This window comes from Falco cherrug, chromosome Z (genome assembly GCF_023634085.1).
Source record: "Falco cherrug isolate bFalChe1 chromosome Z, bFalChe1.pri, whole genome shotgun sequence".
Lineage (NCBI taxonomy): Eukaryota > Metazoa > Chordata > Aves > Falconiformes > Falconidae > Falco > Falco cherrug.
The window spans coordinates 4,168,604-4,194,691 of NC_073720.1; the positions used below are offsets into that span (position 1 = coordinate 4,168,604).

At 41.4% G+C, this 26,088-nt stretch overlaps 2 protein-coding genes across 31 annotated transcripts in view; one reads left to right on the plus strand and one right to left on the minus strand.

The window, feature by feature from the left end:
* Nucleotides 1-15,539, minus strand: part of KATNAL2 (katanin catalytic subunit A1 like 2) — a 30,459-nt gene extending 14,920 nt beyond the window's left edge. Inside the window, exons 1-9 of one of the 8 annotated variants that reach the window (XM_055698908.1) lie at nucleotides 15,380-15,539; nucleotides 8,939-9,009; nucleotides 8,368-8,534; nucleotides 6,008-6,047; nucleotides 5,476-5,599; nucleotides 4,327-4,422; nucleotides 3,716-3,814; nucleotides 2,869-2,946; nucleotides 208-306 (exon numbers count right to left, since the gene is read on the minus strand). In XM_055698908.1, the coding sequence (XP_055554883.1) occupies nucleotides 208-306; nucleotides 2,869-2,946; nucleotides 3,716-3,814; nucleotides 4,327-4,422; nucleotides 5,476-5,599; nucleotides 6,008-6,047; nucleotides 8,368-8,534; nucleotides 8,939-9,009; nucleotides 15,380-15,430 (825 nt within the window). In that variant the 5' untranslated portion in view covers nucleotides 15,431-15,539. Of the gene's footprint in view, nucleotides 1-207; nucleotides 307-2,868; nucleotides 2,947-3,715; nucleotides 3,815-4,326; nucleotides 4,423-5,475; nucleotides 5,600-6,007; nucleotides 6,048-8,367; nucleotides 8,535-8,938; nucleotides 11,753-12,887 lie in introns of all 8 variants that reach the window. The other 7 variants (XM_055698909.1, XM_055698910.1, XM_055698912.1 and 4 more) reach the window with 7 other exon arrangements.
* Nucleotides 15,540-22,155: 6,616 nt separating this feature from the next.
* Nucleotides 22,156-26,088, plus strand: part of PIAS2 (protein inhibitor of activated STAT 2) — a 33,499-nt gene continuing 29,566 nt past the window's right edge. For all 23 annotated transcript variants that reach the window (XR_008730197.1, XR_008730196.1, XM_055698744.1 and 20 more), the window contains exon 1: nucleotides 22,156-22,308. Coding sequence is in view for 21 of the 23 variants with exons in the window: in XM_055698744.1 (XP_055554719.1) it covers nucleotides 22,285-22,308 (24 nt within the window). In the remaining 2 variants the exon portion in view is untranslated. The remainder of the gene's footprint in view (nucleotides 22,309-26,088) is intronic.

Sequence of the window (26,088 nt, forward strand, 5' to 3'; positions counted from 1 at the left end):
AGAATAGGGCCCAACACTTACAATGTTAATATTGAAAGGCCATTTTCCTATAGGACAATGCATATACCACTGTCAAATGAAACATGAACAGGAATAGTTCTAACATGAACTGTCTACAAAAGCACAGAAATAGTGAGAAGTCTGTGATTACACAGAAAATGCTAACAAGCCCAACAGCGGTTTTCTCAAAACTACTTAGGGCCTTACCCTTATGGGATAAACAACTGCTTCCTTGACTAGCCTTTTAGCTGCATCCAATCCAATAATATCATCCCACTTCACATTTGGGTTATGGAGATAAATGTCCTGCAACATACATTGCATCCTGTTAGTAAAACTTCTGCGCTGGGATAATGACTTCTGGCAAAGTAAAACAATTGACTTGGCTATAAAATAAGAGTGCTATTAAGCGATACAAACTGTATTATTTAATCCTACGTACTAGGGACCTCCCAAGAGGAAAGCCTAGACAGCAATCATTTCTACAGAACTACTACATTGTGCTTTGCTTCCCCTCCAGCCCCTCATTTCCCTGACAGCATATACACTGCCAAATGTATATGCTCAGCAGGTCTGTTTCTCAGATCTGTTTTCTGTTAGTTGGTTTTAATAACAAACTAGCATATGAAGAGCTATCATGATATGAAGATTCACCAATCCTAGTATTTTGTCTGTGATGCTGGCAAGTATTGGATGTTTAAAAAAAATAAAATATAAGCAATAGGAATGATGTGTTGGTTCACATTTACAACCAATAAAATCTGCAACAGAAGGACTTTGCTAATTAAAATTACATCTTAGTCTTTGAGTTCAAACACCCTTTGACAACCATTCTTCAGTTAATTTTTCTTACCACTTTTTTGAACATGCTTATTCTGTAGTAATGAGTTCCACGGTTTAATCATGTGCAGTGTGAAAATACTTGTTTTAAACTTGATGTTCAGTAACATTATGGCTGCGCCTATTACTTATGTTATTGCTGAAGTTATAAGTAACAGTGAAAAATTGCTATTTACTCCACACTATACAAGATTTTATATGCTGTGAGAAAAGCTGCGAGGAACTCTGTAACAGGAGGAAAATTTTCCCCTAAGCATCTATCAAAAAATAGTCGGTAATTAGTCTATGCCCTGAAGCACTCACTAAATTAATTTCATTTAATTCATCAAACTTTCCAGATCTTCTATGAATCTTTCCATTTGCCTTAGTAATATTTTGTGGCTTTGCATTCCAGAGACTTATTGTTCTGCAGAAAATATCATCTCCTTGGTACAAATACTTGAATAAATTCTGCTCTCCAATAAAAACAGGCAGCCCCCTGATACGGAAGAAGAATTATGTGCTTATATCCGAGGGGAAAATTTGATTTAATACGATTAGAAGAATTATTTATAGAGAGTAGATTACACTTTCCCTTTCTATTAACAGCAAATTAAGATGAATCAGATTTCTGATACTAAGTAGAGACTTCCATAACTGTTTCCAAATTAAATTAGATTGTGTTGTGAAATAGATACCACATGCTATTTATTTTTATTGATTTCCACAGTGTTGATTACCATAGCAACTACGAACATACCAGCACAATTTCAAAAACATAATGAATGTTAAAGCAACCCTATTGCTTTTTGCTGAAGTAGCAGCAAGAACAACACTATTTTTAACATTTACCATAAATGAAAAACCAGACAAGAATCCAAACAAATGAAAATTTTCCTACTTTAAGGTTGGAAATTTCTTAAGATCCCAGTTCTACTAAACTGCAAATGCAAAACTTACAGACCAAGAATTTGGGCCATACACAGCTATAAAAATCAGTCAGCAAAAGTCTTCCAGGCTCTTTAAACAGCTGATTTTAAGTATTGGGGAACAACAGACGATATAATTTCTGATTCTTATATCCAGAAAGAGTCACAACACTATAAAATACTGTGATAACTATGAAGCCTTTTGGCCAAGTGGCTCATGGTGTTTGGGAGGTGATGCATGCAAAGCATTTACCTGCTTCATAGCTACTGCTCCCCAGAGGCCAGGGCCCATTTGCTAGACTGCACCTTGACCCATGAGTGAAATGAAATGGTGCTGACAACACTGGGATTTCCCTGCAGGTGCCAAACTGCCCATCCTGGAAGAATCCCCAGCCTGCCCTGGAGTAAAGTGTATTTTTGATGTTGCTCATGCAGCTCCTGTGCTGGGATGAGGGAAGGGTGCAGCTTGCAAAGCCTATAAAAAGCATCTCTCAACTGCACCAAGTGAGAAAAGACAAGGAGTCCAGGTTATGAAGGCAGCACGAAGGCAGGCACAGGAACAGTATCATAAACGATGCAGGAAACATAAGGATTTAATAATTTTGGTACATGGTATCTAGTGGATACGCTCAGAATCAGGATATTGCTGTGATACTGGCACACCACCCACACTAAATACAGCCCAATGCTTTGAATGGAAACTGCACCCACAAAGCTGCATCAAGATTTTTCCCACCATTTGATCATTGTTTGGTAATACATTAGGTAATAGTTGGTATTAGCCAATATGTTTAAATCTTTCTTTTCGGTGAAGTATTATACATTTTCTGTAGCAGTAAGAATAAAGAGAAAAGCTACGACAGTCTCATGGGTACAGCATGATTAGATTACAAGTTCCCCATTAGAAAGGAATGGTCTTAATTACTTCCTCCTATTGTGTATCGGAAAGAAACATCATTAGATGTAAAGAAATTACTTGTTTGGAGTCGCATGATAAGAAAAATAGCTTGCACGTTCAAGAATAAGCACTATCAGTGACAGTAAAAAGAAACAAACAGTTTTCTCAGATGACAAAGATAACCAAGACCCCTGTATAATCAAAATGGGGACCTGATCTTACTTTGCTTACAACTGTTGCAAGTTCTCTCATCTCAGCAGTCATGCCAATAAAAGCACTAAGGGGTTTCAATAATCGTTCCTAAAAAAGGCAAACATAAGTCCTTGTCAGATTTCAATTATTTTTAAACAGAGGAACTACAAAACAGTTTAAAAAAAAGCTGATACATCCTAATAATATCAACTTTTAAAGCTGTAAAAACATGGATGATAATAAAGATTTTGAAGTAAGCCATATTTGCAGTAACTCGTCTTTTCATCTAACAAAATCTAATCCTGAATTAACATTAAAATGATCAGCTCTGTTATTGCACTTGTAGCCCTAAATAGATTAAAAGGAGTGAAAAGTGGAGCTATGGGTCACTGCATTGTCATGTTCTCTGTTTGGCAAGTCTCCTCAAGCGTAGCAGCTGACTGGTACCACGTAAGCTGGATGCACTGCCTGAGAAGCTATGGCTTGTGTCAAGGAGTGATTACTCAAAATTTCTCTTGACCAGCTAAACTATGTTCTTGTCTCAGCAGAGGCAAATGCTACACAATATACTGAATTCAAAGGAAGCTACATTTCACTCTCAGATGTTCTGTAGGTTTCTGCAATATTTTTTGTGAATTGTAAGGTATTATTTGTATTTGTTGCCTACTTTCATGTTCAAACAGTAAACAACTGTCAATAAATTAGACCAGTATCAAGTATGACTGTTCATTCAAGGAAATGCACCGCTCAGAAATCTAAGCCTACTTTTTAGCACTTGGGAACAAAGACAACATCGTTGTGGTATTTTATTTTGTTCCTGGTTATGTAAAACTGATGTTCACATTCATTAGATAGAAATATGAACAGAAAACCTTACTGATGGATCTGGATCACAATTAAGGCTGTTCAAGGCAATTCCATCTGATGATACTTTGACAGCATCCTGAATCATCCCATGGAAGTCAGTTACTTGGCCCTAAAGGAGAAAATAATGCGGTGATAGGCTTTAACATGATGGTAGCACTACTGTTAGAACTGCATTTGGCTAAATGTTGCTTGCTATTACAGCAATGAATTTTCTTACTGCACATGCAAGTCCTAAATATGGCAAAACCTGTCCACAGAATCTTGTGACAGCAATGGGAAAAAACCCACACATCTCAGCCATTGCAACAATTTAACCACAGAGCCTCTTATCTCATTCAGGAATCTGAAACATAGCTTCAATTTTAGCTCTTACCACTGGGTTTTAAATACCGAAATATTCTTCCTTCTCGACAATGTTTGAAACTATTCAATACAAGCAGGGCCTCCTATGCAAAGAATTACTGCCCATATAATAAAATTGACTCTTCAGCTAATTATACAGAAACATTTTAGTAAAAATAGACACAAAAAGCTTGTATTGGATATTTGTGAAAAACTTTATAATGTGTTTTTTCTACATACATATTTCTATCATAAATCACATACTATGTTTCTACCAACCCTTCTTGGGTGAGTGTTGTCTCCTCCAGTTTTGCTGATTGCTGAGATGCTTAAGCCAAAGTCAGATTGCTCCAAAGTAACTGCACTGTCATTATTCTAAAGAGAAATCAATTTTCAAACAGATGTGTTGTCAAGTAGATGAGTCACAGATATTCCATTACAGGTATTGTCCCACCTCTTCATACACGCCCAGATGAACTTTATCATCCCATGGAAGTTACAAGAGTAATCCCATATTTGTCAGGCAAACACCATTGTACATTTGGTTAGACTTCATCTGACTGGTGACAGCAGTGGTGAAAGCTACGGCTCTAGAGCTCAGCATTCAAGCTATTTCATGCACAGAGCTTCCATTTTAAGTTTCAGAAATCTGCATTTTACATAGCTATAAGAAGAACAGTTATGAACAGTGGAAACGACAGGCGAGTATACAACACAGCATGCCAACTCATAAATGAGGAGCTGTTTTAGGATTGTAAGTTACTTTGACATTCACTTCACCACAGTTATTGCTGTAACATGCAAAAGCTAATGGTGTTTTTTTAAAGGGTGAGAACTGGTCAGAGATGAGTTCCTCCCCATGCAGGAACAAAACAAGGACTTTTTTTTTTAAAAAAAAAAAGCTTCTCCTTCACTCCGTTCCTCAAAAGCTGTAACACACACAGTACTTGCCCACCAACCTGCTGTTTCTGCTCTGTCCTCTGTAAGGGATGGTAATAAAGTAGTTTTCACAGCAATCTTACCAAAATGAGACTCACAAAACTGAAAATTACAGAGCCAAATTACTCCCCCAATCTCAAACACCTTATGGACTGTGAAGAAGCCTACAAATTACACCAGACTTTCTACTTGGTTTGTTAGCCTTGCTTTCTGGCACTAATGGATGAATCTGCTGGTATTAATAGGAAAACTCTGGTTGATTTCAGTATAGGTTGGATTATATGACTCCTCTTCCTGTAATTTTTGCCTGTGACTTGCTCCCCAGCTCACAGCCAGAAAGCCTATTCTCCTGAAGTCTCATATCTATAATCTTTAAGTTACATAACTACTCAAACACAAACCCAAAACTCACATCCTCCTGCTGCCTATAGCCTCTCAAAATCACATTAGTTTCAACTGTAATGCCACCAAGATAAAACACATTTAAACCTGTTTGAAGCCCTCCTTGGTGGATGATTTAAATTCTGTTCTATTCCCATGTGCAGTTCTTGACAATGGTTGTTGCACTGTCTGAAGTTTGAGCCTTGGGAGATTCTGAGAAGAGCTTGCTGTCCTAGAATTAAAGAAATAATGTCTTGGAAGGCTTTCACAACTTCTTTTTTCCTTAAAACACCAAAAGATTAAAAGGCAGAGTTTTCAAATAAAGCAGTTTGGGGCTAACTTTGCTCCCACTGAAGTTAAGGCATCAATTTTAATCACAGCAAAGTTCAATGCTTTCTGCTTTCAAACACACCACCCTACCATATCCACACTGTAGAAACTTTGTAAATCGTCTGCATCTCCATTTGGGAAATAAGTCTCTATTTTCCTCTAACAGATACAGAAAAATGCACCACACAGTCAGCAGCATGACTCTAGAATTTAGTACTCCTATGGTATCACAACATTATTTTAACTACATTGCATATTGCTTTTATAGGAAAATTTTCTGCCCAGAAAAACCCTCATGCATTTCTCTTACCTTCTTGGTCTTCCGCCAGTCTTCAGCTGTTTATTTTCTGCTGCGGCAAAATCAATATTAAAATGGAAAATAATAAGGCATATAAAAAAGGGCAACTTGATTCCCTCCCTTCCCCTGAAAAATATTTTTGAGCACACATTAACAATCTTGGAAAAGCAATGCATAAGCAGGAACAGCATGATTATAAGCAATGCAAGCTTGCAAAAATGTTTTGAAAACAAACTGATATTGGAGAGAGCAGTTTGGCTTCAGGCTTGTTAAATTTTAGGCTCATTCTGTCTTTGGTTTCTTTGCTTACATTTTAAAACCAATATAATTTTCACAGTAAAATGGGCACTACCAGAATTAGATTAAGCACAACAAACTAATTTAATATATCACACAAAATGCTTATTTAATGCTAATAATTTCTCCATTGCTGAATTGGGAAATAAGAATTTGCTTTCCTCCTCTTAATAGGAATTTTATCATGTTCAACATACTAAGACAGCACAAATGTCACATTGCAACGGTGGTTATCAAACTATGTTATTTTTTGCAGTTATGTCATTTGGAACAATTACCGTCAAAGAAAAGCTTTTTTCACAAAATGTCGAACTCACAAAGCCTAGTTCTGAACTCATAAAGCTCAGGCTTTGTACCATACTGGCATGCACCCAGTTGTTCCAAAATACATCTCCTATCAGTGTTCTCTGTAGAATGCTCCTCCACTCTAAGTCTCATACACTTACATAAAATAATCCCTCCCAAACAGCCACTTCGCTGAAAGAGCCTGGGAACACTGTGTGCTTAGAGGCAGGAGAGCCCATGAGTGATACCTGTAATCCTGGGGGTACACCTACCACACTGCAAACTGCAATTCACCACAGAAATAACCAGTTGGTTCTGTAGGACTTGCTGAGAATAGCACAAAGAATTCCATAGGAAGGAGAACCACACTAATCATTTTGTTTGGCCTGCATATACCACAATCTGACCACAGACACAATTTAAGGCAGGTTGCAAACTACATGTAGGAAAGGAGGCTGCTTATGCTTCAGGGAGAAAGGAGGATGCATCCCTGCCAGCATGGTCACAATTCTAAGCTTGGGTAATGGCAGACTACCCCATGTTTGAACAGCTTTAGAAGCTCTCAGTACCCAGTTTTTGGTCAGGAAACAAAAAAACCCAAAAGTTTTTTGGTCACCGTTGTCTGACAGTGGCTTTTTGGGAATTTTTTTTTTTTCCCACTTGAATCACAGTTTGAGCCTTGGCTACCATTCAGTTTGACTAAGTAAGATGTGGCAAATGCCTTGTGATACATTTTCCTTCTTGGTTCATAATAAATCTCTCTGGTTTTATCCTGCAAGGCTGTTCCTCTTTGTATTAACACCAACCAATAGGTTCTACAGGTAAATCTCTTTTTCAGGCAGATGATGTTTGCTTCCAGGTAGTACTGATCTTCTACATCACAGTGAATGTAATGATGACTAGTACATCTAACAGCTTTCAAAATCATTTCAGCTATACAGGTAATTTTTATTATATTTATATAATGTTTAATTTACCTGAGATTTCAAAGTTGCTGGCAGCTATACAAAACAATGACAACTACTCAGAGATGTTCCCTGGCCAATCACCTCTTTCTCTGATGATTATATTTTTCTTACAAGAACAGAGATGTTGGTGTTTTCTGTACCCTTCAAGTTCTTCATAACTGATTCTTGTACAGTTGTTTTTACTGTTTTTATAAGTTACATTTTGTACTTAAGTATAAAACTGATCAGGTTCTTAAGGTCATAACAGATTGACCATATTCTGATTCGCCTTATTCTGTATCATTCATTTATACCTCAGACTTTAAGTCCTTTGGAGTAACTAAACCTATTACTTGTTTGCCACATAACATTTAGTACACGAAAATGGGTAAAATAAACAGTTAATGAGACTTAAATCTTGGACTAAGATAAGCTTTTAAGCACTAGCTTGAATGACCTAAGTTATAATCTTGCATAAGTGGTTTATTTTAATTTAAAAATTAAATCCAAAATAGAACACTTACTATTCTCTTCCAAAAAGAAGAAAGTGGATATATCTATGACATAATATTTTCTAGTTACATGGTATTTTCCAATATCAAAGCAGTTTTTAAAAGACAGAACATCACTGTCTTGCTCCTCCACATAAAGAGAAGGAAGAGCAGAAGGGCTCAAAACACCACCTCTGAATTCTTATGTGCTATATGCTAGAAGTATAGCTCCAACTGTAAGAGTTCAAACATTAAGCACTGACATACATGAGAGGGGCACTGAGCATATCAGGCAAGTATACATTTTAGGTTTTGGAAACAAAAACTTCCTTTTTTGAAAGAAGCCACGTACCAATGCCAAGGACCTTTTTGGTAATTTTAGGATACTTTTTAAATTTTACAAAGTAATAGCTTTCATATTCCATCAAAATTGTCTCAAGATCAATGTTGTCACAAACTTCAAAGCCACGTAAACTTAATTTCGTCTCTTGCTCCAATGCGTTTGCAGCATCGACATACCTGATAATTTCAAAAAAACAAAGATCAAAAAACGGAGTGCCCTTATTCTGATTTTTGAGGGAAAAAAGCAAACAATGGTATTAATAAGTATATGGGGGGTTTGACCTGTCCAAAACTCTTATTACAACTAATTACAAAAGCATAAACTCTGTTTAAAAACCCTTTGTTCATTGCTCTAAAGTATTTTTAAATTGTATAGGACATTTTTGTCCCAGAAACTGAAACAACTTAGCAAAGTAAACTACCAAGAAACATAACAGTAGTTTACCTCTTTCTCACATCAAACCAAAAGGCCATGCTGTCTATCCACCCAACAGAGGACAGAAGGACACATTACAGGAGGTCAGACACACACAAACCCACAAATGTAGAGCACTATTATTGAAAAAAAAAAACCACCATACCCTTCCTCCATTAAATAATGCAAAATTAGAATGAGGAGATTTTTTCGACGAGCTTCTGTTCGCATTTCATCCTGTGAATTAAGACAGAACTCTAGATCAAATGTAATATTCTCTTTATTGCTGTAAACAGCATCTAAACGTAGCCTGTGGAAACAAACAAATTAAGACAACAGCATGTAAGAACTGTAAAACAACTCACTGTTAATAAACACAAGGAAAGCGGTTTTCAATGTAATTTTTCTTACACGTTATCAGGGCTACTGGATGGGTAGAAACCTTTTCATAGAGAAGAGAAAATTGCTTTGAGGTTGAAAATATAACTTACTTCCCTTACTATGGTTATGGATCTCCAACATGTTCAGGCTGATGTACATTTCAGAGTAGGACTCTTGCACCTCATGTACAGTGTCAGCAAGAGCTGCACAAGGAAACCTCGTGCTCCAGCGTGGCTCCGTGCTTCCCTTACAACCAGAAATCTGTTCTGAGTGCTGGGAGAAGGGCGATGGAGAACAGGTCTGGAATCTGTATGACTACACTACAAAGACCAGCAGTAACACTGTTTGCACCTCCCTTTTCATGGGCCTTGATACATAAACACAAGTGAAACACAGAGCACTTGAGGAATTAGTAGTTTGGGGTAACACCAGACTTGTCCGATTTTAACACCACAGTGACCAAAGTCAGGTGCCAACACACAGAAATTTCAGTATGGAGTCAGTCCCATGGATTTCTTCACACTGACTGGAGAACCCAAAGTCATTCACAAAGGGTTCAGCAATAAAAACAAGGCAGTGTAAAATATCTTTGCCATCGTTCACTGAAGCTTCATCTGGGGGAGCATAAAGTGCAATATCAAGTAGAGCACGAGAGGCAGCAGAAATGGGAATCTTGTAAGATACTGGAACAAAACCTTACTCTGATGAAACATGCCATATATGCTGAGCATCTGCAGAGAAAACCTGAGATTTTAGGGTCATAATAGATGTTGCAGGTGACAAACCCCAAAAAAATCTTTGTCCTCTTCATACAAGAAACAGAGCCCCAGCATCCATAGCAATGGCTGCTGTGGCTCTCTGCCACACCAAACAAGCCAAAGAATTACTACTAGAGCAAGAATTATTTTTCAGTTCCCCAAGATGCATAAAAGGAGTATCTATATGGGAAGCCACTTAGGCTATCCATCCCGGTTTCAGGAAGGAAGCATCATTAAACTGTGGATAACAGAATCATTTATTCCTACAAGCAGAGGTGCTTTCAAGTGGTGCAATGTACAGCAAAACAAACTTGCTCTGTACACAGCAGCGAATATCATGTAGCATTCCACTGCTAACTTAAACATTTGAGATAGTTTTAAAAATAAAACAATAGCTGATTGTGCTAATACTTCTCTGTGTGTTTGCCAACCTGTAAAAAGTACTGGGTAGAGCCCCAGGTCCCCCAGCATAGCAGCTATTTTCTGGCATGCTGGCTTCAGGCGTGGGGCCATCTAGTGACACAACTAAGAAAAGGCTGGGGCTTGCTTTTAACGTTTCCTGCGGGGTGGAAGTGTATTTGTATTTCACATATTAATAAAAAGATTGGTAGGACTTTCATTCTGGTTTTCTAGAGAGAAGAATCAAGCTGTATGGAGAAAAGGGAAGAAATCATACGCCACTTCTAGCCTCTACTACCTTTGATATCCTCTTGATAAAGGTAGCAGCCACTTGGTAAGGAAGCTACAATACTGTTTGCCTTTCAGTGTTGGTACAAAGATGATTTTTCTAAACCATTTTGGGGAAGGAGAACGTTGCTTAGTAAATCAGTAACTCTTGAATGAAGTGGATCAATTCCTAAGAGGTGCTGCAACAAGAAATGACCCAGTTCTGAGAACTGTCATGAGCAAAGAGAAAACACCGACATCCTGGAATGAAATGATCTTTTCCTTCTTACTGTTTTGAGGTGCTGGTGTTTGAACAGATTTTGAATTGCGAACCTCTCACCATTTGTCCTGGATGATCTGAATCTTCTGAAACAGGGTTGGAGGTGCAAGAAGGAAGCTGGAATCATTACTGGCTGAGAATCCCACCTGTACATTCTTCTAAATGCAAACTGCTCCTGCTGTTTTACGCTGAGAAAAATTAACTGTTGTGTTTGCCCACATATCAAAGGGCAAGATCACTGCTACCTCCAAATATTTAAAACACAGCATGAAAACACAGTGGCTGCCACAGAAATAAAACACATCAAGTGTTTCATGTTTGACTATTTACAGCGATACTCCAACAAGAGAGGAATTGTATCCACTTCATGAGCTGAAGGGGCCCACAAAGCATGCCCGGAACTTTCCTCGAAAATAATTTGTATTCTGGTGTGTCTTCTGCTGCTGTCTTTCCCACTAGGTTACTTTCACTACCCCTAAAGGCATTTTAAGTTCTAGTATAAATAGTGATACAGTGATGGGCAGCATCTCAAGTATTCTAAGTAGAGACTTGCTTTGGGAATCGGATAACATTCTATGTATGAGCAACCTGCTCCAGCCTTAACATGGTAATGTTGTTCTTGTGTTAACCAAGCAAAGCAAAAGTGAACCTTTATATCAAAAAAAGAGCCCTATTTAAAAAACAGAAGACAGTTTAGACTGTTCTTAGGTTCCTAGGTTCATTCTGTCTTTATTTTGTGTTAATAAGAATGCAAACAGTGAAGGTTAATTTTCAAAGTCAGACATATCCAAAGAAAGTTAAGCCGTTAATCAGTTGATCAACAGACAATGACTTGCATTAGGTTGGATCCAAAAAACAGAACAGAGGTATCTCTGGTGCTATTTCTGTGAGTTTTCTGTAAAATAAAATTAAAAAAAATCAAGAAAAAAGTAAATCTTTCAACATGTAACTATTACCAAATCATAAATCTTGTGAGGCAGTGGCACACGGATCATTGCTTTCTTGACCAATTACACAAAGCTATGTCTCCCTGCCTTTAGCCGTCTTATTTTACCACGTACTCTTTCCAAGAGGTAAAGGAACCTCCGCATGTGTGGGTGCCACCAGCAGCTTTAGCTGGCCACTTAAAGCAGCTCTGGGCCCACGCTGGTTTCCTTTCCTGAACACCAGTTTATCCTCTAGGGACTGATCTCCACAAAACAACGTGCTTGCCACAGTACAGACAGATACTAACACTGCCCAGGATTCCTGCTGTGCTTAGAGAAGAAATGGTAAATCTTACACAGCATGAAAAAAATCAGAGTACTTATGAGTGCAAAGTTACTTAAAATTCAGTTTAGCTTTATAGCGATTTAGCCTTCCTGTTTAATTAGTATTTAGAATTGCATGTTGTTTATAGCCACTGGTATTTCAATAGATGTTTAAATGTTTAAAGTTTAATAAGCTTCCATTCTTAAAAGAACAAAAAATGTATGTAATTAAATTTTCAATTACTACAGGGGATTTTGGGGTCCATGCAATTAATAAAAGCTTAAGGCACTTAAGCGTGATCTCATTTTAAAAACTAAACAGTTGAGCACTTAACTAATTAGCTCCAATGCTGATAGTGTATTTTACTTATTTCTAGCTTAACAAAAGTGGTAGGTATTCCTTTCTTTGAGATGTTTAAAATGAAACCCTATTAAATAGAGTATTGCATCTTTAAATGCAATTGTTTGTTTAGCCATTTCCATACCTTTTACTAAAATGCATTTCTATTACAAATCTACCTAGTTGCTCGTGCAATTCCATCAAATTAATAGAACTACTAAAAGATTAATTTAACCCTATATTTCTGCATGAATATATTTGATAGAATGAAGAAAAAAGTTACAGAGCAAGTTACGGTCTGAGAAACTTGGAAATAAGAACTATACTGCTATAGCATTGTGCCCTTGTAAGTCAGTAAGATGATTTCAGAGGATCAGTGATGAGGAATTCAGACAAGAGGCAAGCAGTTAGCTCTGTTATCAGACAGGGAAAGATCTTACCATAATACACAGGCAGTGTCCCTTCCCTCTTTTGCCTCTGGGATCCCAGGGCAGCTGCCAAGTATGGGGTTCCTTCAAAATCAAGCTGCCACCATGTGACAGGACAGAGAGAGTGGCTGGGGCATGATGGACTCTCACTTAATTTTCCTCCTCCCTCTACCATGCTGTAACACCACAGCTTTCCCTCTCCCCTAGCCCTTTGCATGTTATATTTGCAGCCTTGCCAGGCTTTTTATAAGGCTGGTGTTCGATTATTGTTTGGCTTGCTGACAGTGTTTTTTGAGAAACACAAGCAGAGAAGGGAAATGGTGAGTTTTAAACAATGTATAACTTAGCTGCCGTTAAATAGAACTTCCCAGCACAAAGAAAAGGCGCTTCTTTACCCTGTTTTCTCTTCCAAATTACACAAGCCTGCTGCAAACAATAGAGTTGGCAAAGTTTCTCAAGGATTACAAACAGCTTTCATAACCAAAGGCATAGAGCAAGCTCACCACAGAAGTTACAGCTGTCCTAGTAGTAACACTAGGATGCATCCAAGACGTGTTACATTTAAATGTAAAGACATTTTACTACTTGAGTTTGGTGCACTAAAACCAGAAACTGTCTGATTTCTATCCCCATTGCAATAGTTACATGCTGTCTTTCATTAATTCACGCTCCGATGCAAAGAGCCACTCACAGACAGCTATTAGCTCCCTCTATTAACAAGAACATTGCTGAAGCCAGGTTTTACACTGCCAAGATTTCACTGAAGTGATCTATATGATGAATACACAAAAATGAATGGACACAAAGTATGGTGAACTATTACACAATACAAAGTAAGGATGCTGACTTTATAAATTAATTAACAAGCATTAACTCTCCCACTCATTTGTAGGAATTTGTGAACTTCAGCAGTTTACAATAATATTGCTTATCAAAAGTGATTTATAGAACAAATATAGGAAACACTTAACAATTAAAGCCAGTGAAATGCCTCACAGAACAAATTTCTTGGATTGTAAGACCACACTGGGTATATGCAAACAGCTATAGAATTGTAGTATGTATAGGAATTTACTTTTTAAAATCCTTTCCCCCAAAATTGTTAGAAAATAATAATTTCCATTCTATAGAACAGATTAATGGGAAAATGTGATACAGATAAGGACAGGACGGGGGAACTAGGGTTTCCAGTAACTATTCAGTGCTACAAATTAAAGATGTAGCAGCCTAACTTTTAGATACTGCACTGGAATACTGGAATTCAGAAAAGAGAAATTGAGTATATAGGCTCCCTCCACAGAAGTCAAGAACCTTGGAGCAAGAATCAAAAATCCTCTTGGCAGCTTCAGGTTGTTCCTTAGTCACCGACTGGCTTAAAAAAAGTAGGCTCCAACCTTCTGCCCCTCTGCAGAATATGAATAGCTCCCTCAACTCCATACCCAAAATGTAAACTCTTGATCTTCACATCCATCTTACCAGAAAGGCTATGGAGAAGTCAGCTTACAAAGCACACTAACCCAAAGGTACAGCTCACAGCAAAGTGTTCCTGAGCTCCAGAACCTATTCCCACAAACACTTCTGCATTTCGTAGTCAAAACCATCCTTGGGACTGGGGCCACCCAAATCCCCATTGGCGAGGTTATAAATCAGACCCCTTTTCCCCCAGTCTTCCTTCTGCACATTAACACCATTTCAATACCACACCTTAGGGCACCATTCTCAGTGGCTGGGACCTGAATCTACTTCAGGGTTCAGAGAAACACTGTGCTAGAGGCTCCCATGCCTAGGTAATAACCTAAGAGGTTAACACAACCCAAAGCCCAAGTCTCAGAACCCTTCCCAAAAGTGTCTTTTTGTGAGCAATCCTGTCCTAGTCATGCAGAGTGGGAACAAGGATTTGTGTATGCACACACAACACCCAAAACCTTTGTGGGAAAGGTTTTTAGCAGTCCTGCAGTCTTGCTTACTCTTGTTGAATCTGACCAGCAGATGGAAGCAAAAGAACAGGTTAAGAAATTCAGCAAAATCCTGCTGCTTATAGGCTTCCCGGAGCTCGACCCGCCCGTGGGACGGCGGCACGGTGGGACTTAGGGCAAAGGGAGCCGAGGGAGGAAGGAACACAGACTTGTATCGGCTTCTGCCAGGGCCGTACAACGGCCAGTGGCTGTGGGGAGGAAAGAGGCCTGCCCTGCCCTGAGGAGCGGCAGGAGAAGCACTTCCCTCCTGCAACGGGAAAGGAAACGGGAAAGGAAACGGGAAAGGAAGGCAGCGGGAAGCCCCCACCCTTACGGGCTGCCAGAACCGCCGTCACGCTAGTGCGCCTGGTGGCCGCCCCGCCCAGCCCAGGCCAGGCCAGGCCAGGCAGCCCCGAGCCCCTCAGGCGCCATGACACCTTCGCGTCCCCCAGGCGCCTGCGCACTACCGCACTGCGCATGCGCAAAGGGCCCCGTCGCGATTTCCATAGCAACTGTAATGCGCTGGCGCCTGGCCTGCCGGTTCCTTACCGCCTCCCTCGCCTGGTAGGTGGTTCTCAGCGTTTGGCAGGAGAGCTCCATCGGGGCGGCAGTGGGCCCGGCCGCGGGCGGCTACAGCCGGCGGAGAAAGCCACAACAACCACCCGGCCCCGCACCCCGCCGCGGCCAGCGGGAGCTGTGAGACAGAGACCCGCCCTCCTCCCCTCACGCAGCCAATTGAGAGGCCGAAGGGTAAAAGATTGCCCGAAGAATTGTCCAATCACAGGTGGAGTAGCGGGAGGCAATTTAAAAGGTAGACCAATCACGGTAGGGAGGAAAGGCGGGGCTAGAGGCAGTGCTAGCCAATCGCTGCCAGGCTCAGCTGGGTGGTGTGGCGGCGTAGTGTGTTGGTCTGTGAGGGGAGCGATGGGGGTGTGGAACTGAGGGATTAGAGACGGACCCGACCAAGCCCAGCCCCGTCCGCCCCACTGTTAAACATGCCCAGCTCACCTAGACAGGCGAGATGCGTCCGAGAAGAAGCAGAATGCGGTCTACCCCTCACATCAAGGATCGCGGTGGGCCTTTGAAATGGAGGCCATCATGCTGGTGGCTGGGGGGACGCAGAACCCTCTTCAGAGCACCTGAAAGCCGTTGATTAAACTCGGCTGCCTGATTGCTGCTGATCTCCTGCATTTAGGAGGCGGGTTGTTGGTGCGGTGTGTTGTGCCTGATGGATGCTGTTTGGCTTCAGTCTGGCAGGAGAAGAACATTAAAAAAAAAAGAAAAAAAACACCCCTGAAAATACATGAAAGGGAAGTTAGAGCATGCAGAAGCCTTGTTCAGTGACAGCTACAACAGGGCACAAAGCAGGACAGAAGAGGTCAGAAGGGTGAAGAACAATCCTCAGTAAACACCCTGTTCTCTGGTATGTGAGTGCTCCTCAGCCAGGCAGCTGGAGCTGTAAGCTCTCCCCAGGTCCTGACCATTGGAGAGCAACAGCTGCTCAGCTCTTCTAGCCGTTCTTGGATGGGGTAACCACCAGATTCTTTACATCCATGCCATGCTATGCTTGCTTAGCATCTGATCATCCTCAAAAGTGTTCTCCAGACATCCAGACTTCCCTCCAACACTGTCTTCTTAGTGTAATGGTTGGCACCTCAGAAGGCCTCATTGTTTTGGTGCAAACCTATTCCTACTCAGGAATGTTGTTCCAGCCCTTTTCCTAAACCTTCCCAATCCAGTATATGCCAACACAAGCTTTCAGTTCCCTCAAGCTTTCCTCACTAAGTATCTCTAACTGCACATACTTCTTACAACCCTTCTCTCCTTTCAGTATGCCTTAATCTCAAGGATGTCCTGAGCAAAAACATGACTTCTGCGTATGTTAACTGCTCAATTAGTTGCGCTGCAAACATGCTGTGCTTTCATCCTGTTAAGCATGTAATTTAATACATATCTTTTTTATTAAATTTGTCCCATAAAACATGGAGTTTTCAAAGTGATCAGCCTAATGTTACTGCATCTTGCTTAGGTCCTCTCCTACTAGACTTCATGTTTAATTTTGTGGCCTTAATGTGGTAGTCAGGTAGGTAATGCATTTGTTTCCCATTATTGGGTGCTTCTTTTTTATGGCTCTGAAAGAGAAGTTCATATAATTGGAGTTAGGATTCAAACCATCCGAATTAATTTTCCAAAGTGATATCATTACTGTTAGGAGGATAGCTGGGATTCTTGGCTTTGCTTGACTGGAGAGAGTTTTGTACCACATCTCTTAAAGAGGTAGTGGTATCTTAATGTGTGGTTTGCTGCTGTTTTCATGCATAAAAAGTGAAATTGCCACAAAAGCTTAGGTGGTTAAATCTGCGAGGGCAGACTTCTGCAGCTGAGCTGTGCTGGCTGGCAGGATCAAGGTGTCCCTACGTAATTCAAGAACCTACAAAGAAACCTTGATGGGGCACTCGTTATCTAGGTGTTACATTCAATAGACATAATTTAATAAAAATATTAACGGTCAGGTAAATAACTTTATAGCAAACGTTTAAATATTTCCCTGCTATGCTTATAACCAAACTAGATGTATCACCCTGGTATGTTAGGATAGGCAAGAAAAACTAGTTTAAGATGTCTTTCATTGTTAACACTGATTAAAATATAAAAAATAAAGAAGAATATATTAGGTTTCTAATCTACATTTTTTCTGCTAAACATTAGCATATCTGCTGAGCCTGGTACTAGTGTAGTTTATATATAAACTTCACTGTATGTCTTGACATAACACAGTATATCCCACCTAAGTTCTGTTTTATCAATTAGCTGCACAGAAAGCACTGGCATGAATAATTTGTTTCAAATAAATACGGTAAGTATCCCACTCAGAATATCTTGTCTTGTAACCAGAGCCCATATTTCTGTCGGTAGCAGAGCAATTAAAGAGGTCTGCGAGCCCCTGTGCTTTGACAGTTCTAAACCTAACACAAGAGAGGTGTGGGCACTAAGCACCACGCTGTTACATTTTTGCCATCCATTTTCTTTAGTGTTACATTAAAAAGTAAATGGCTATGGGACAGGAAAGACAATGCAGAACCCTCAGGCTAGCCCCATAAAGTTCTTTCCTTTAAACATAGCACACACAAAAAAAATCTACCTTTGACCCCAGTCCTAGCACTGCTCATAATTCATATTCAGTTGTCTTGTTAGCGGCTGGTGAAGCAACATAGGAGGAGTTTGTTGGTATAATGCTGATGAGTGTAATTGCTGCAATGCTGGGAGCAGCTGTAGGATAGGGGTTTTGGGGTTTGTTTTATTTTTAACTGTGTGTAGTGTGTTTGTGAGAGGCGGGGAGAGTTTATTTAGCTGATCAGATGTCCCTGTTTCAGTAGATAACTGTCCTGGTTTCAGCTGGGATGGAGTTAGTTTTCTCTTTAGTGGCTGGTGCAGTGTTGTGTTTTGGATTTGGTGTGGGATCGATGTTGATGGCACAGTGATGTTTTTTGTTTTTTGCTGGGTGGTGTTTGTACTAAGTCAAGCACTTTTCAGTTTTTCAGGCCTTGCCAGTGGGAAGGCTGGAGGCATGCAGGAGGTTGGGAGGGGGTACAGCTGATGTGAAGTAGTCAAAGAGGTATTTCATGCCATGGAACATCACGCTCATGTGGGGGTTGGCTGCAGCCTGCCCATCATTGCTTGGGGACTGGCTGGGCAGTGGTTGGTAAGCAACTGTATTGTGAATCAGTTGTTTTCTTTTCTCCCCTTTGGATTTCATTCCTCTCCGCTTCTCCCTCCTTTTCATAACAACTATTATTGTTATTATTACTGGGTGGTGGTGGTGGTTTATTTCAATTTTTTAATTGTTCTTATCTCAACCCTCAAGTTTTATATTCCTTTCTGATTCTCCTCCACATCCCTCTGGGTGAGGGGGGAGTGAGTGAGCATCTGTGTGGTACTTATTAACTGGCTGGAGTTATACCACAACAGTAACATAATTGTGGGAAGAGAGAGTGCTTGTATGGACATACTGTGCATACTCCTAGAAAAATTACCAGAGATGTTTGAAGCCCAACTGTATTTTTTTTCCCCCTCTTAACAAGCCTAACTCAATTTAGGGGCAGGATGCTTAGCACCTATAGGCTCCCTGCTTACCATAATTAGAGCTAATTGGGAAAATAAAGCCCCAGCAGCTGCTGCAGTGATATATTATGGGAGTCTGAACTGGTTGCTTTGAAGAAGAGTAGGTTGTCTGCTACTGGTGGCTAGTGCTGAGTTTAGTTTTAAAGCCTGTATTGAAAAATCAGAAATGACTCAAGGGAAGAGCATAGGAAATAACTTTAGGAGCTATAGTAGGGGGTTATGAGAGAGCAAAGAAGAGGGGGAGGAGGAGGTATCAGAAGTGCAAGAAGAAGAAGCAGCAGCAGCAGCAAAGAAGTATCAGAAGCTGAAGGAATGTCTGAACTTCAGGTAGGTTTCTTAAAAGGAAAGAGAAATGTTGGAAAGGTTGAAATGTTGGTAAGCTGCTAAGCTGGACTGGTAACTGGTAGATGTAAGCCTAGAGCTGATGTGAGGAGTTTTGAAAAAACAGCAGGATTTTGAGGAGCTAAAGCAAAAAGGGAGGCTGGCTTTAGTAACTGGAAAAAACAGACAAGGGAGACTTGACTGAGACCTTGGTACTGATACTGAATGAATTCACTCTAGGATAGAATAACCCTTGTAGTTAAAGTATAATGAATAAAAGAAATATATTCTAATGAAATTAATAGTTGCACAACAAAAGCTGCTATGAAATCCTCTGTACAACCCTGTACCAAGGCTAAGGACTTATATTTACTCAAAAATGTAGGTATAGTAATTAGGTCATGTAACCATAGTCTGAAAGAAATAATTAATGAAATAACTGATCAGAGAAGGAGTCTGTTTCTCTAACTTTCTCTAACAAGGGGCCTGCTTATAACTTATCTAGAGGGAGCAATTAAAAGAAACAAGTGGAAGAAACAGATGGTTGACAAGGACGTAAATTAGCTCAGACCAATAAGAACACTGCAAACTGGCAAGATCATCACATACCAGACAAAAGGTGAAAAGTACACCATGAGGAAGACCTATGGCCTTCCTCCCAAAGACCCCTGCCCACAATTCTTGGAGGAATATGCGCAAGCGCACTGATAAGCTAATTAACACACGAAGTGAGAGTAGGCGGGATTAGTAATGAATATTTATAGGCATTAATTGAATATTCATTGTTTTATTGTATAAATATAAGATAATTAGTTACTTTAAACATGCACGTTAGGCAGAAGGATCCCCCGTGCTGCCAGTAAAGGATACTCAGTCACTAAGAAATTTTGACTTAGTTCTTTAAATCAGTACAGAGTTAAGGTAACAGAGTGGGAGAAGATAGGGCCTGTGCCTTGCACATCTGTGCAGTAAGGGTCTAGGAAAAAGCTTGAGGAGGACCAGAAGCAGAGTACTTTTTTTTTTTTTTTTTGCAAGGGTATGGCCTTGGTGATGAGTACAAGAAGGAAAGCTGGGGGAAATCAAAATAAGATGAATAGAACTCCTAAGGAAATCCTCAAGCAAAAAATCCATGTAAGTTAATCCATAAACTCTTATTATCTTATATGTGTGAGGTGTTAAAATACAAACTATAATCTGTTTGCTCTATCCCAGCAGATATTGGGGATGAGATGAATGGGAAGGTTGAAAGATGCGGTTCTGAAGTGGGAAGTGAGTGTATGTGAGAAAAGAAATGCCCAGCTTGATGTGAGCTTGAACAATACTGTCTTTCCTGCTGTATTTGAAGGAAGAAATGTGTGAGGGTGTGCTGAAAGGAGAGGAGAAAAAGCTTTGGTCTGGCCTGTGCTGATGTATGCTTTAATGATCTAAGAGATCCCAACCTGCAGCTTGCCCCTTTAGCCTGGTATTGAATTGCAGGGAAAAATAAATGTTTGACTGACTCGGGAGTTGAACTTGCACAGTGGTGTGGCAGGCAGCACGTTTTATTAGGCTGCAGATTCCTGGTTTTGACTAACAACAGGGGTTTGAAATTAATAAAGTCCATATGTTTAAATTGTTAAGGAAATTACTGTTACGAGACCAAGCACCAAATCTTTTTATGCAGGGAAGGCCTAGCCATCTGTGGTTATGGCTAAAATCTTCAGCAGAAGTAAGGGTTTAGCTTGGACTAGCTGACAGTAAATAAAAAGGAAAGCCTATCTCAAAAAGCTACTGCAAAATTACCGCTAACAATGTTACTTATTGAGTACCTGTGCATCCAGATTTTGTAACAATATTGAGTGAACTTAGCCAGTGTGTACCCTCCGTAAAGGTTCGGCTATCTGTTCCCAAAATTGTCTGTCAGAATCCCTCCTCACAGAGCTTGCTGCCAGCATGGCCTGTGTCCTGGCCTGCTAAGAAACTTCTGTGTAGTGTACTTATATTTGTTCTTGTGATAGCTTCTGGTTGTAGTTACTGCTCTGGATCCATCAGTTGTGCAAAAACTGGTGCCTTTTGGTTAATATGGGCAACTATATTTTGTATTTCAGACCTTTATTTTCCCCCAATGTCTCTCCTCAGCTTTGTGTTTGGGTTGGTTTGGCTGCTTGCCAGATTGTTGGCTCAGTCTTTGCTTTTTTTATTGCAATAAATCGGTTGTTTGGTTTAACGGCCCAGTTGCCAATGAAATGGAATATTGTGACTAGGTAATTATTGTGACTAGATAATGATCTCTGGCTGCTTTTGAAAATAATATTCTCAGCTGCACCTCAATGTTTATTCTTCTGTAAATGTCTCAACATTTCCCTTACAGCTGGAAACCCATTATCCGGTTTTGAAGCTTACTGCCAGTGACATTTTCACTTCATTTTTTATTAATAAAACGTGTCACATCATCATTATAATACAAATTATGAGATTGCTCTTGATTAGATGGATTAAAACTAAGAAAGCTATAAAATCACAGCGCAAGCCCAACCTTTCCATGTAACACACTTCAATAGCGAGACTTTTGCTGTTCTTTTGTGTGTGAATGTAGCAATTGTGTTTAACCCCTGTGTCTTCTGCGGTGTTAAATTCTGGGGAGGGGGAGAGCGGCAGCCCCTTGGGCGGTCGCCATGTCCCTGGGGTCCCTGGGCGGCCGCGTCCCCTTGGCTTTCTTGCCAGGCCGGAGCCCCGGGGGTGTGTCGGGGGGGAGCTGCCTCCTCCCGCCCGCCCCTCGGGTCTGGGCCTGCTAGGGACCCCGAGGGTGGCGGAGGAGCCCGGCCCCGTACCGGGTGCGTGTACACAAAAGAAGCGGCTGTCTTTCCCTCTCGGTTCCCCGCCGGGCGGGCGGCCCCGCTCCCCCCCACAGCCCCCCCCTCCCCCGCCGCGCCGGCGGAGCCGCCCTCCCCCGTCACGTGCCGGGGGCGCGCGCAGGGTGCACGATGGTGGCGGCGGGGCCCGGCGGCGGCGGCGGCAGCAGCGGGTAGAAAATGGCGGATTTCGAGGAACTGCGGGTGAGGAGGGAGAAGCGGCGGCGGGGGGAGACGCGGGCCAAGATGTCGCCTGGCCGCTCCCGCGGCGGGGTGGGGAGGAGGGGGGGCGCTCGCCCACCTCATCCCCCGGCCTTTCCTCACGGGGAGCCCGCGCCGCGCCCCCCGGTGCGTGCCCGGGCGGGCGGTGAGTCCGCGGCGCCTCTCGCTGAGGCGGCAGCCAGCCCGTAACGGCCGCAAACCGCCGGCGCCTTCCCCGGGGAGGAAGCGGGGTCGCCCTGGAGCGCGGTCGGAGGGCGGCGGGAGCCGGCGGCGTCCCTGAGGAAAACGCTCCCTGTCACCTCCCCGGGGAGGGGGGCGAGCCCGCTTCCCAGCTCCGCCGTGTGGGTTGTGCTGTTAGTGGGGTTCTTCCCCACACACCCCCTCCCGACATCTTAAACGGCGTTTGGGCTCTCGCGGGCGGGAAGCCGGGGGCCGGTGGCTCGCATGGCGGCTGGCGGGGCTCCGCGCCGTGCTGCCCGTAGCGCCGGCTGACGGGAGAATGCTGAATAATGACTGGGGTTTTTGGCAAACACTAGTCATTATTGGATTTTTAAAAAATTCATTAACGCTTTCGAACCGGGAAGATCGCGCCAGTGAAGCGTGAAATCCACAATTTATTTTCAGATCTGTTTTGTCCTCAGTTGAATGTCTTATATTGCACTTGTGGACTTTCCGTAACAGATTTTTGCGGTGGGGGGTTGGCCTTTCGTATTTTAAGGTGTGTACACAAAGAGCTGACTGCATCGTTTCTGGTTTTCCTTACGTTTCTTGAACCATCTGTGAATATCTTTGTCCAGAAGGAAAACGCTGCCCTTCTGCAGCATCCATACCTGCAGAAGTGCCGCCGAGGGAATACAGCATGCATGCTGAACCCCCCCGACCCAGACTTTCCTGCGGAAGGAATCAAGAGTCACTTAAATAGGAACCACTGTGAGTTAGGCTTCAGTGTAGAGAGAGGGCTGATGGCTGAACTGACTAATCTGACCAACAGTGGGAAACATGCTGCAATTGCCAGAGAATTTCCTACACTAAGGCTTATTCCAGCACTAACACCGCTTGGGTTGAAGTGGCTGGGGTGTAGCAGAGCAGCTCGGTTATAAAAATCTCATGGAAAGAACTGAGTTTCTTTATTTGAGAACAGTAGTGCTCTATCTCAGTCTCAGGTTTAAGAAGGGTTGGCTTACTTAAAAAACACCTACACATTAAATTAACTTGTTTGTGTTTACCTGTTTTCTTGTTTAGTGTCCTTGCTCATTTTCAGCCCTTGTTCCAAGGCCTCTTAAAGGGTGTAGCTAGGTAGTTGGCTAAACCCTCAGTGTAAACTTTGTAGCAGAGGTAAGTAACTCTTGGTGTAGCTCCTCTTACCGAGGCTTGAGCTGTGATTTGCATTTTCCAAAGTGCTATAATCACTTATGTAGATAGACATAAGTATGGATAGACTCTGTTTGGGAATTGGGTACCTAAATACCTTTGCAATTATACATGCACCTGAGTTGCTTGCCAAAAGTAACATAGGAAGTATGGAGGGAAAAGGGAACTAGGTTTCAGGGCAACTACAGGACCGCCCTTTTGTCGCTCAGAGGAATAGGTATCAGCAGTTAAAAAAATACTAGTCTGAAGAAATGTCTTTTGATGTTCCCATTCATCTTATTTGTAAACTGGAGTACCAGTGAGATAAATCTGTTAGCCTGGAGCTTCTCTAAATGTTCAACAGCTGGCTGATAATAATTCATGGTCCATTTTGGGAAAGCTGTAGATATATTTTTGGAAGAGAATATAGTCGACTGCCTTATGTCTTCAAGGACGTTACTGCCTTTTTTTTTTTTTTAAGGGGATACATTTGAATGTGTCTGCTTGAATACCAGGTACTTGGTTTGCAGGTTTATGTTCTTTGGTGGTTTGGTGCTGCGATGGGGAGACGGGACGCTGCTTGATGCAGGCAAATGTCGATTTATTGTATACAATCACGAGGTTATATATGTTTTCAGAAGCTGCGCGCTTTAAACAGATTGGTTCTTTAAGCTTTACATACTAGGCAATCCCTGATTGGTTAACAACAAAAAAAACCCACTTTAAGTTTTTACAGTCATCAATTAACAGCAATGTGTTACTTCTCATGGGCGCTATCTGTTCCTCATCTCCTTATCTTTTCTCCTCCTGACTCATCCTGTCAGTTGTTATCTGTTCACATTCCTTGTCCTCCCAGGGTTTGTGGCCTACAAGCTCGAGCACATTCCTTTCACCTAACTGATTGTTACTTATGGTCCTGTTTCCAGGCCCCCTCCTGCAGTTTGGTTGTGGTTTGTTTGTTTTTTTTTTCAGACAGCCAGTTCTTCCTGGTTTTGGCCAATGAAGAGACACCTGCATCCCCCTCCCCCAATAGGTTTTCTGAATTGACCTTTAGGAGTGATTTTTAAACTGCTGCTTTATAGAATAATGTATGGGACGTTTTTATGGCAGTATTGTTTGCTGCTCTCTTGTTGATTGCAATTTCCTGTAGTATGTGATCTCTACCTGCCTTATAAAAGGCCACTAGGGCAATGTGGAGAGTGGAATTCATTTTAGTAAATCGTTATGGACTGACTAAAGGCAGGAGGTCAGAGTCCTCTCTTAAATTCTGTTTTTGAGGGAAACATGCAGGGGCAGCATTTTTCTATTCTCAGTGCAAAAGATCGTTTTGGTATTTGTCTGTACCATCCGTGCTGTCCTCTGGATCTTCAGAGTAAAAGTTCTGCGGAGCTATGACCAAAGGGTTCTAACTGAGAGGCTGTAGTGAAAGAAAACAAATGGACTCAAAGGAACCTGGTGTTACATCATGCCTTTTAGAAATCTTCAGTTTTGTTAAAGGATTCGGAAGTAGCTGTAACCGCAGTCGCTACTTTTCAAGATGCTGATGAAAATGCCTAGCATAAGGCTTGCCCTTCCAGACCTTTGGATTAACCCTTAATTAATTAATAGCATTTATTGAGCTCTGTAAGTTACCAGTTTCTGGAATAATAGGGAGTTGCTGAGAAGACGTGGTGAGCACAATTGTATCTTCCTTATGTTTTTGAGGTACAATTTTCAGACCTGCTGTTTACAGATGTGCTTTTAAATGTGGCTTATACTTTTATCTGTAATACTCACAGGCAGCTTGGTGAATATCAAAGGGAATACACAGGCATAGGCAGACATGGAACAGAAATCAGCAGTCTGGTGTGGAGGCCAGAGATGGCATGTGAACACGTTTTTGAACAGAATTGGCCCAGGATTGGGGAACTACAGCTCCTTCTGAGAGCCATCTGTGAGAAAATGATTCCAGCTCCCTACAAATTCTGAACTTACCAAGATTTGGCTTGAAGCTGTGGTTTGCATCCCGGCAAAGTACTGCAGATAAGCAGATCAGTTACATGTTACTACTTAGAGAGAATGTCTCTTGGGTCCCCTAAGTTTCTGCTGGCATCCTGGCACTAATTTGGAAACAAATAATACAGAGTGCACGCTATCCTTGAAACATTGCAGATCCCTAGTTTAGAAGGTAATGGCTTCAGTCTCATAGTTTGTATTTAATCAGGTGTTGAAGTAATGCATTAGTTTCATCTTTATGGGAAAAAAAAAACCTCTTTATAGGCAAATGAGTATGTCTGCCAAAACTAATTTGTGCAACACAAGCAATTGGTTTTCCATTTCCATGAGGCCATTGTGGAACCCCCCCCTCATTTTAGTGAGAAGGGTGGAAGTGTGCTCATACATCTTATGTGGAAGGGGATGTTACACATTTTA